This window comes from Aspergillus oryzae, chromosome 1 (genome assembly GCF_000184455.2).
Source record: "Aspergillus oryzae RIB40 DNA, chromosome 1".
NCBI lineage: Eukaryota > Fungi > Ascomycota > Eurotiomycetes > Eurotiales > Aspergillaceae > Aspergillus > Aspergillus oryzae.
Window position 1 is genome coordinate 5,151,915 of NC_036435.1, and position 11,420 is coordinate 5,163,334.

Below are 11,420 nucleotides of genomic sequence, written 5' to 3' on the forward strand. Positions count from 1 at the left end.
ACTTCAGCTCAAGGCAATGATTGGGTTAATCTAAGTGGCTCTGGAGGCGACTGTCATTAGTATGTAGGAGATACTCGGATAGGCACTATTTGGCTAGATCTCCACAAGGCTCTTTCGCGGGAGAAAGGTTAGTGAAGCTGGTATTGCAAAATCACAAAGAATTGTTGAAGCCCAAGGTCACATTGCTTGCGGGAACTGGTCATATGTGCACTATAGGGTACTATAATCAAGCTTCGATCCTTTGATCCTACAGGAACCCATAGTTCCACGCATCATAAGCGACTCTCACGGGTAGTCATCTTCCCAGTCTTTGTGTACAAAGCCTGCTCCCTGATTCCGCTGCCAAGCCTCGGCATCTTACGGGTGGAGACCATAGAACTGTTGCCTAACATTGTGAATGAGGGCTGAGTGTTGGTATTGTATTGACTTCAGACAAGCACCGTGCCTTTGGACCAGTGAATATCGGTTTATGCTGCGATGCAAGGACTTCATGTTGGCTAAGAAACACTCTTGTCTGATACATTGTCTGTTGTTTGCGGATAATTGGCACACTTCAGAACTCCGTGATTATAACGTCCGTTTATCCCCTTGCGGGATAAGGTAGACTTCAGCAATGAACGAGCCGTGCGAGAATGCTGGGGCATCTGCACGCGGCTTTCGATCAAGTACTTGGCATTAACCTCATGTTGTGTCAGCCAAGTCGTAAACCTTGCTAACCATTTTCGACGCCAGTCGTGCAAGAGTCACCAATAAATGCCTCACTAGAGTTCATAGCTAACACTATGCAATGTACGATAAACTTTATCGGCGCCACCCTTGGCATTGATGTACTGGGTCTATACCCACAACTGTTAGCCGAGCAGTTGTCAAGGGGCATGCACAAGGTTGTCGGGTTGTGGTGCCCGGCTGATGGCCCTGCTCTAATTCGCGCGAGCACAGAAGGAGGGGACTCTAGAGTGATGATCGTAATCTTCTGGAACAGCCTGATAGTCTGACTCCATTGCTGAAGGCCACACCAAGGCAAGGTGTTTGTTCGAGAGTTCTGGTAAACCATCCCGAGTCCCCGAAGATCCCCGACAATAGACCCATCACAAAGGATGAGCTATGTAGATAATGGTCCATGCAGATTGCGTCTGGTGGCCTAGAAAAGAGCCATGTTTCGCATTGTGTGTCGAAGCTTGCATATTCTGCATTTTCAAAGTATCAATATCTTGATTCAAAAAGTTGGTTATTCGGTCTTGTCGCAAAAACAACTGTTGGCTTCCCCAACCCGCACAAATATGATATTGGTATCACAGGAAATTGTTGCTCCACCGTAAAACGCCTTTGTCTCTGCTCACAGACGCGATATAGGAACATGATAGGAAACAGAAAGTGAGTGTGCAATACTGAAGCTGGGCAAAGGAATAAAAAGAGGGTGAACACTTGAGCCAAATACAAATAAACAAGCAAGGAAGAGACAAGATTGATAGAAATGAGGAAATGAGGAAAGGGAAATCGTACATCATAATCATACAGGCTTTCTTCCATATATGAAGTAGACCGGCAGATATAAATGGATGGATGGATCCCTCAACTCACGCTTGACCTTTGCTATTAAAATTTGAATCTCCTCGTGGCTCCAGCCAAGGATGCGTGAAAAGATAGCAGGAGTGTAAGAGTCAATGACCTGAAGCTCCTGAACACCTTGGTATTTTCCAATCTCCTTTAACTTAGGATCCTTAGGCCACGGTCCAATTGGGAGCTGTCATTCGCCGGTTAGCGATAATTGAGATGGTATACCTCATACATCAATCTAGGCACTACTTACCTTGCGGATCTCCTGGTGTACATCAATGAAACCAGCATCTTTCAGCTTGTCTTTCCAGCCAGGGACATTATCAGCTGGCTTGCCAAATTTCCGTAACCCCTTCACAAGATTGTCCATCCATTCCTGGGCATTTGGGGCCTTGTCTAATGTATCATCATCGGAAAGAAAAGGTGACGTGACTGCTTGAACTTCGAAATACCCCCCGGGGACTAGATGTTTGAATGCTTGCTTAAAGAACTTTAAATCGTTGCCTATGCAGCCCTCCAGTTCACGGGCATGTATAAAGTCAAATGGTCTGGTATACAACCAATCGCATTCGAAGTCATCGATCTCAAATGAGCAAGTTGGCGGAACCCTAACAATTATCGCTGTTAATAAGGCCCAGGAAATCCGAGGTGCTACCTACCATCTAGGCTGTATAGGACTTAGATCCGTTCCAATAACCTGTGCGGATGGATGTTCACTAGGGTCCTAATGTCAGGGATCGAGCTCTCTGAGAGGTTTGGATGATTACAATGCCATGCACATACTCTGCAAAGTCTATTGCCCAGATGCCGGTTCCAGTGCCGAGGTCCAGGACTCGCTGGACATCATTCTTAATCGGAGCGAGGTGGAGAGGGCCTCCGAGAAGTAAGCGATATACATGGTGGGCCAGGTCCATGCGATCTTGCTCCTCCTCATCATTCGGCTGTCGGTTGTTAGAAAGACCTGTCGATAGCTGAGGAAGTGGCAGAGGCACATACTACTAGATACGTTCCTTCGCGAAATGCATGATAACGACGGCCATTCTAGCGCTAGAGTCAGCGACATGGGTTGCTTGTAGGACCGTCTCACCAACCTCGTACCTAGAATGCCACTCTTGTCAGACACGTCTTCATTGTTAGGGTTAGTAAAGGGCCACCTACTTATAATTGAGAATACTGGAGTTCAATGATGTAACAAAGCTAGCAGAGTTTAACCTAGAGCTATGGTCAGTCTAACAATCAAGACACGGTAAAACAACAACAGTCCCAGCTACTCACGAGTCATTATAGATAGAGTCCTCGAATGCCTCATCCTGGGATAAATCACCGTTAGCCACCACGCTCACCGCAAATTGCACCAAGTATGACTCTGAGTGGTGTTAACTCACATCGACCTGCACAGGATCCATCGCTAATATCTGTAACTCAGGAACGGCCAGCTGTTGCCGCTCATCCTGCCACGAGGTCATTGTGATGAAATGGGCTGAAATGTTGCGCTTTAAGAGGACAGAGAAATCGTCGTTAACAGCAGAAATTATGCCTACAGAGCGCAAAGACAGGGGCTTTGACAGTGTTAAACGTGCTACCGTTGAAACTTTTCCTTGTTCTCAGCGACAGTTGGCCGCTTCCCCACGCGGGATCCTTCAAACCGGAGTGCGATTGCGATTCCACATTACTTGAGTTACACCGCGTGGTTTTTTGCTCGCCGAACAATCAGCGTTGCAGCCGATCCTTCCGCTGGTCTCACTCTATAATATAGTCGTTTTATAGGAAGTGGAGTGGTTGGTTCCCTGTTCCGCCAATAGCGGCAGAGTCGGTGGATTCCCTCTCCCTTTGACCAACAGTAGAGTCAGAATCCATGCAGGCTGAACATCTAGGCTGGAGAGATGCGTCTTGATCAAGGGAGGTGAAAGAGATAGTCAGACGCTAACGACCGTTGAGACCCATCGTCCCGTGACTCCCCACCAGGCTAACGTTTAGTGCCCTAAAAAAGGCAACTAATTTGCGAATGGTCAGATCCCCTTTTCCGAACTGCGACAACTTCCATGTGTGAGTGTTCCTCATTAGACAATCAAATTGACCCACAACCCTTCAAGGATGTTCGAAGACCCATCGCGACGACTTTCCCCGCTGCCAGTCTCCAGTGAACATCGATCTGTTGCCCATCCGGCAGTTTATCGTACAGACTGATACCACGAGAAATCAAGAAACTCGCATCAAGAGGATCATCTAGTCTACAAAGTGCTTCAAATAGAGTTGGAACTTGGCAGGCTTTCCGCGCTTTAGAGTTCAAGACCAGTCTCCATATTCCCCCTTGTCTTTGTTATGACTTTCCAGTCACCCCTTTTTCCTTGTGAAATTCAGGCTTCAAGAGACAAGGGCCTTAACCCGTTCACTACTATAGTAGCTATAGTATACGTTATGTACAATTAATGCCAGGTGGGTCCCAAGATTAACCCTCTAGTGACGCAGAGGAATGATAATGGCAACGGCGACCACATGCATAATGCGAATCACAACTTCGAGCCGGTTCCCTGAAACGACCGATGGCCCGACACTTGCTTCGCTGGCAACTCCACCCCCCAGGCAATGCGACAGTCCCAGCGCAGATGTTCGTTGGTTATCGACGATGGCCCTGCACTCGCAGTACGCTGGACACTGATAATGTCTCGCCAAACCATGTCGCCAACACCGCCTTCCCCGGACAAGATCCACCGTCGTGCAATTTCGGTCGTAACGCCATCGCCATCTCGCTCGGCGTCCAGAGCAAGAAGAGCACCACAGAGTATCCAGGCAAGGGTAAACATGACTCGGCGAGCATCCGCCAGAATGAACCGCGGCTCACTGGTGGCTTTAGTCCGAGAAAGGAAGTCAGACCATATTTGTTTCAATGCGCTCGCGAACTCAGGCGTCGTAATCAACGCCAACGTGCGCTCGAACCAAGCCGAGAATATAGTTAGATTATCCCGTTTGACAAGGAAGCGAACGAGTTCACTAGCCAGCACATTAGTAGTTCCCTCCCAAATGGAGTTCACAGCAGTGTTCCGTAGCAGTCGAGCGATGTTGAACTCCGGCTCGTCCGGTTCATCCATGTATCCAACCCCGCCCATTCCCTCTTGGCATTCTTGAATCCCTGCAATTGCGTTCTTGCTAATCACGGCCTTAGCGATGGCTGTCAAAGCCCGGAATACTACCTGTGCTTCCTTGCCCTTGGTGGGCAGATGCGCCGCGGGAGTGGAGACCCCGTTGTTTTCCACCACGCCCATGACAGCAACCGTGAAAAACGCGAGGTTCATCGCGCCCCGATGTTTCACCTCCAGGTCTGCGAGTAGGCTCAAGTGCATGGGAATGAGCCACAATGGTTCGCCGACCGTGGTTCTGGCCTTAGCAAAGCTCTTGGTGATACTAATAGCACGTCGCCATGCAGCAAGCGATCCAATGAATGTATGGGTACGAGTGATGTTGAGTAATGGTGCAATAGCCATGACACCATGATCGACAGTGCCGACCAGGTGAGCGCGCATGTCTTTCAGTTCCAACTCCGCCGTTGGTAATTCCTTGGTCCCTAGCTTGTTCTTCAAACGATGGATTCGGACACCATTGGTGACCACTCGAGGCTTGCCGTCTTCCCCGACGATGGTCTTCCGTAACGGCGCAAGGAAAGTACTAAGCTTTCCTGATGGCGTTTTAGCAAGCATCAGAGCGATATTAGCATCGGTGGCGGAAGAAAAAAACTTGAACCCGTTGATTAGGTAGTCACCTTCATCGAGCCCGTTCGAGGCCTTCGACTTATGCGACAAAGGCGAATACGTGGCCCAGGTCTCGGTGTTTTGAACATCGCTGCCTCCTGCTCTTTCAGTCATCCACTGGCCGGAGGTCCAATAGTCCTCCTTTTTAGAGATTAACTTCTGATACGCCGTCTGGAAGGGGTGATCCGCGGCTACATTTTTGCGCTCCTGGTTCAAAACAAGCGCGGCTCCATCAGACATACTAACGGGGCAGGAATAAAGCCCCGATGAGGGAGAATAAAGGTAGTTTCTATCTCCGGGTCAGGATTGGCGTTCAAGAACCATAGCCTATGAAGACAACTCACACAGTATACTGAACCAATCGTCTCTCGGCCCCATAGGTAGGCTCATATCCCAACGATACGACCCTTGACCAGTCAATAAAAAAGTGTATCATGCAGGGACACAGACGACTTACCCGTGCCGAGCACCCCATTTACCCAGCTGCTTCCACCCTTCGCTAGTAATCAATCGGTCATAGTCATATCGCTGACCCCAGACATTGAATCCTTTCACATATGGCTGATGTCTCTCGGCATCCGCACTCCACTCCCTAATCTGATCGGAGATAGCTTCCTCACCCAACTCTACCAATTGTGGCTGAGCCTGCTCTAGCTTCTGCGCCGGAAGGTACCCTATTTTGATTAGTCCATTCTTCAATATTCACAAGCTGTGACAACGGATAAACACACAGGACAGAGCTCGTTGGAGACTGGTATCGGAAGTATATGTGTTCTCCAACCGCTCAGGCTTCGTGATATGTCCACGGTCCACAGTGGCGTGACGAGGTCCAGACTCCATGATGTGCTCAAGTATTACTTACAGCGACCTTAAAGTTACAACGTGTCTGTCCGACGTTGGTGTAGTCTTGGATCACATATCTGATATACAGTAACGTGCCTCGGTGGGAGAGCGCGTGATTACCTCGGTTACGGCAAGCTGGGATGAGGAGGTGGCTTGAGGACTAGGTTTTCATTACCCAACGAACTGAGTGGAGAAAGTCCCAGACAGGCTAATATCAGAGGTGTGTTCTACCCCGATGAGTAGCTACAGTAAAGGCGTCCACTTAGGTCCCGTACACTGCTATACATACCAGCAAAGCATGGAGGCAACGAACGCAGATCATTCCCCATATGTAAAGACTGGCGACCCCTAGAAATTAGTCCAATCAATGTCATCTATCAGACTATGGTACCTGGCGCAGATTTCACTATCCAATCAAAATACCAACCCCAATTCACTGACCCAGACCATAGGGCTCTAAAAGATATCCTATCGTACGACGTCACATAAGATCACGTGCCACTATACACCCAAAAGATCGTAATACACGTGACCTCGGAGACTTTCCCACAATCATTCGCCCGACCGCTGAATAATCCTCCGCCTGACGAAGCTCACCGCCTGATGGATGCATTTTCAAGCCCTAGAAAAGATTCAACAAACCACGGAGAAGCCCCATAGAAAACGAGGGAAACTCGATGGAACTAATGGAAAAACCCCAATCCACCGCCCAATCGGAGCAATGCACGGCCTATCGAGGGGCAAAAAAAAGTCTGAAACGGAGCAACATTCGGTATCATATTGTCCTAAAACTCGGTATATCGCCGTGACAAGTCGCCTCTAAAGATATCCACTGCGGCGGGGGATTTGAAATCAAGGGCTATGGAGCAACACTTCGGAGGTTTTCTGTCGGGGGACAGAGTGTAGTATTTAAAGTGCTTACTTTCCATCTTAACGTCCCTGGTCTACTAGAATCAAGTACATAATAAAATCCCATACAAACAAAATGCATACCCCCGACTACGTCGAGCCCGCTCAGGGCATCTCTTACTTCACTCCCGCTCAGAACCCCCCCGCCGGAACAGCCGCCAACCCCCAGACCAACGGCCAAAAGGTCCCTAAGCTCTTCCAGCCCTTCACCGTTCGCGGTGTCACCTTCCAGAACCGCCTGGGTGTAAGTACTATTCCACGCCACTACGCAACATCCCAAAACTAACAAGACACAGCTGGCCCCATTGTGCCAATACTCCGCCGAAGATGGCCACATGACCGACTGGCACGTCGCGCATCTGGGCGGTATCGCCCAGCGCGGCCCAGGGCTCATGATGATCGAAGCCACGGCCGTACAACCGGAAGGCCGAATCACGCCCCAGGACGTGGGTCTCTGGAAAGACAGCCACATCGCGCCGATGAAGCGCGTCATCGAATTCGTGCACAGCCAGGGCCAGAAGATCGGTGTGCAGATCGCTCACGCAGGTCGCAAGGCCAGTACCATTCCGCCGTGGATGTCGGGCGCTGTCGTCGCCTCCGAGCAAGCGGGCGGATGGCCCGAGAATGTCAAGGGCCCTAGCGATATCCCCTTCGCTGACTCGTTCCCCAAGCCCAAGGCCATGACGAAGGCTGATATTGAGGAGTTTAAGAACGCTTGGGCGGCGGCTTGTAAGCGGGCTATTGCTGCGGGCGCGGATTTCATTGAGATTCATAATGCCCATGGGTATCTGTTGTCGAGTTTCCTGTCGCCGGCGTCGAATAACAGGACCGATGAGTATGGTGGTTCGTTTGAGAATCGGATTCGTCTGCCTTTGGAAATCGCCCAGTTGACTCGCGATACGGTCGGCCCTGATGTTCCTGTTTTCCTGCGTGTGTCTGCCTCCGATTGGCTCGAGGAGGTGCTTCCCGAGCAGAGCTTCAATGTCAACGAGACGGTCAAGTTCGCTCAGGCGCTCGTCGCCCAGGGTGCCGTGGATCTGATCGATATCAGCTCCGGTGGTGTGCACGCCGCGCAGAAGGTCAAGTCCGGTCCTGGATTCCAGGTTCCCTTCGCTGTGGCTGTGAAGAAGGCCGTTGGCGATAAGATGCTTGTTTCCGCCGTCGGTGCCATCACCAACGGTAAGCAGGCCAACCAGTTGCTCGAGGAGGAGGGTATTGATGTGGCGCTTGTCGGACGTGGATTCCAGAAGGACCCCGGTCTGGCTTGGACTTTCGCCCAGCATCTCGATACCGAGATCTCGATGGCGAATCAGATTCGTTGGGGATTTACCAGACGTGGTGGTACTCCTTATATTGATCCTTCGGTTTACAAGCCGTCGATCTTTGATTAGATTATGATGTGATGATTTAGAGGTATGAAGAGATGTACATAGATTAGACAGTATAATATACAAAAACTGCACTTTCAGTATGTTACAGTAATAGTACATAATTGATATCGGGTCACCCCAGTAGTCAACCCTATTCAACTTATAAGATCGCGCGGCCCAGCGCTTATCTCCCGAATACATTTATGCACCATGGCTTATCCCTATGTCGAGAATCAGCTACTCAGAATAAGTATCACTGTCTGCAGAACCACCCAAACATCAGACTTAAGTACATTTAACCTTTGCCAGCATCAGGAATCTCCAACCCACAATCCTCAAAGCAATGCAGTATACACATACCAGCCAGTCTATTTCTCTATAACTACCCCACTCACAGCGAATAAACCAATCCCCGCGATCCCGGGGATTCCCTGTCGAGGCCTACAAATGCTTAACTGCTCCACAATCAATCAACGCACGAGAAACTAAAGATCCACAAAACTACAAAAGCTTATATTCCTGCTCAGCTCTTTAACTCATGTGTAGATCACGCCACTTGTACTTCTGACGGACTAGCATTTTCTGAACTGCGGTTACTACGGGATTATATGCGGATGTCCTCAAAGTTGAAAAGTTGCAATAACCAAAATGACAGTACGGGTGGTTTTATATGCTCGCTATTATACTGAAATATAATGTTAACCACACATATGCTCCGATATTGCTATGCCAAAAGAGAATAATTATAGAGGGTGATACATGTCAGCTATCAAGTTGGGTTTCTGGAGTTTGAGAGACGACTATGTCACGAACAAAGTAGCTTACAGATAAACCGGTCATAGGTATGAACACCAGCCCTCATTTCCCACTATGAGAAAGGAGATATCAACAGTCGGAATTAAAGATGAGGCAATGTTACCCACAGTCCATCGCCAATGTAGGCAAGGAAGATATCTCCAGAGCCCCACAACGCCCGCAGATTCAGTAAGCGTCCAACGGTGTTATCGGATTCGTCGGATATAAGCGAGTAAACCCGGGGGTGTCAGCAATCGACATCGTCCATGTAAATTGGTTGGCTGAGGAGAGATCTTCCATTGTACCAGATTTAGTGGGATTGTATCATCGACGTCAACTGCCGAAAAGTGATGTGTATAAATAAGTCCACGACCACCAAACTCAACCCAACAACAATAAAACTTCCACCAAGACCCAAGTTAACTCCTAAAATCCAAAATGGTCAAGACACTCCCCTTTGCTGCCAACCTCGAAGTGCCCACCCCAGGCTTTGGGGCAATGGGTCTCAGCTTCGGTCTGGGTAGCAATCTATCACTCGAAGAAGCCGAGCCCGTGCTCCTGAAAGCAATTGAACTGGGGTGTACATTCTGGGATACAGCTGTGAGTGATGAATCAGTCCGTTAAAATACGGCAACCCTGTCTAACCGGGAATAAAGGTCGTCTATCAAGCCGGTGTTAACGAGAAACTTCTCGGTGACTTTATCCGGAAACATAACGTCCGTGACAAGGTTTTCAGTGAGTCATATTCTTGCGTACTCCTCAATAATACTGTTTCTAACCTTTATACGCCAGTCGCCTCGAAATGCGGCTTCAATGTCTTCGGAGACGGAAGCGTCACCAACTCCGCCGCACACATTAAGGAGTACATCGAGGGTACCATTCAACGACTAGGCTTCACCCCCGATCTATACTATCTGCATCGGATTGATCCCAGTATGTCACATACCTTTCGGAGACCAATACCACACAAGCTAATGAAACCAGAAACCCCATTGGAAGAATCCATCCCAGCCCTCGACGAAATCCGCAAAGCCGGCAAAACCAAATACATCGGTCTCTCTGAATGTTCGGCAGCGACACTCCGTAAAGCCAATTCCAGTGAGTCTTTTCTTTCTCCATCCCATTCATTCCCTAATAGACATAAGCATATCTGACGAAAGGAACTAGTCGCCAAAATCGACGCCATCCAAGCCGAGTACTCAGCCTTCGAAACCCTCCACGAAACAGACGGTCTTATCGATACAGCCCGAGAACTCAACATAGCTTACGTGGCTTACAGTCCCCTAGGTCATGGGTGGCTGGTTGATAACTTCCCATATAAGACCCCGGATGACTTTGCGCCGGATGATTTCCGTCGTAAAAGTATGTCCCAAGTCCCTCCTTTTGGGGGTGTTTTATGCCAACCTAATACACACATACAACATACACACCTACTAACATCTTCTACCCAGGTCCCAAATTCCAAGGCGAAAACTTCTACAAAAACCGCGCAATCGTAGACGAAATCAAGAAACTCGCTGCTCGGAAGGGCTGCGCCATTAGTCAAATTGCGCTGGCCTGGGTTGCTGCGCAAGGATTCATCGCTATCCCCGGAACGACGAAGGCTGGTCGATTGGAGGAGAACTGGGCTTCGAGGGAGATTGAGTTGACGGAGGAGGAGAAGTTGGAGATGAGGAGGATTATTGATGCTGCGAAGCCGCATGGGAATCGGTATGGGCCTGCGCATCAGGCTATGGTTGGGCATTAGGGGGTTTTGGATGAGGTTTCTTGTGAGGGTTGTATATATGGATCGGGTTCTGTCATGATGTATGTATGATTTTGGAGGTATATACAAGGTTTAGATCGGGTTGTTTTCTGATTGAATTTGACTCTACAGTATACAGAATATGCGTCATTCAGTGATTGGGACTCACGTAACAACAGCTATAGCTATCATTACAGCTGTAAGCCCCTGTCTTTCTCTACCGTCCCTCCGCACCTGAGTGACCTCAAAGTGTGATCTATGCAAGTAGCGTGTAATAGTCTATCTGTTGACCCCCTACATCTCGAGATCAACACTCACTCCTCACGTAAAAGGGCCAGCGAGCAATAGTGTTACTGTCTCTTGTTCGTACAACCGTTGTAATCAAATCCGTCTAGGGTCTATATTTCTAATCTATAGATAATCTATATCTATAACCCCGTCGTAATAAAATCATCC

The 11,420-nt window shown here is 48.9% G+C and overlaps 4 protein-coding genes across 4 annotated transcripts; 2 read left to right on the forward strand and 2 right to left on the reverse strand.

Moving 5' to 3' along the window:
* Window positions 1-1,510: 1,510 nt before the first annotated feature.
* Window positions 1,511-3,023, reverse strand: AO090005000483 (class I SAM-dependent methyltransferase; the record flags this gene model as incomplete). The annotated part of the gene is made up of 9 exons (XM_023234084.1): window positions 1,511-1,744; window positions 1,811-2,165; window positions 2,217-2,281; window positions 2,325-2,498; window positions 2,554-2,598; window positions 2,649-2,655; window positions 2,716-2,775; window positions 2,833-2,867; window positions 2,943-3,023. The coding sequence occupies 9 exons, from the start codon at window positions 3,021-3,023 to the stop codon at window positions 1,511-1,513; spliced, it is 1,056 nt and encodes a 351-aa protein (XP_023088975.1).
* A 1,044-nt stretch (window positions 3,024-4,067) lies between these two features.
* AO090005000482 (putative acyl-CoA dehydrogenase) lies at window positions 4,068-6,143 on the reverse strand (the record flags this gene model as incomplete). The annotated part of the gene is made up of 4 exons (XM_001817490.1): window positions 4,068-5,592; window positions 5,648-5,710; window positions 5,761-5,977; window positions 6,035-6,143. The coding sequence occupies 4 exons, from the start codon at window positions 6,141-6,143 to the stop codon at window positions 4,068-4,070; spliced, it is 1,914 nt and encodes a 637-aa protein (XP_001817542.1).
* Window positions 6,144-7,131: 988 nt separating this feature from the next.
* AO090005000481 (NADH:flavin oxidoreductase/NADH oxidase) lies at window positions 7,132-8,446 on the forward strand (the record flags this gene model as incomplete). The annotated part of the gene is made up of 2 exons (XM_001817489.3): window positions 7,132-7,299; window positions 7,352-8,446. 2 exons carry the CDS (start codon window positions 7,132-7,134, stop codon window positions 8,444-8,446), a joined length of 1,263 nt encoding a protein of 420 aa, XP_001817541.1.
* Window positions 8,447-9,658: 1,212 nt separating this feature from the next.
* Window positions 9,659-10,967, forward strand: AO090005000480 (putative aldo-keto reductase (YakC); the record flags this gene model as incomplete). The annotated part of the gene is made up of 6 exons (XM_001817488.1): window positions 9,659-9,820; window positions 9,877-9,955; window positions 10,013-10,153; window positions 10,205-10,318; window positions 10,388-10,582; window positions 10,672-10,967. 6 exons carry the CDS (start codon window positions 9,659-9,661, stop codon window positions 10,965-10,967), a joined length of 987 nt encoding a protein of 328 aa, XP_001817540.1.
* Window positions 10,968-11,420: the final 453 nt, after the last annotated feature.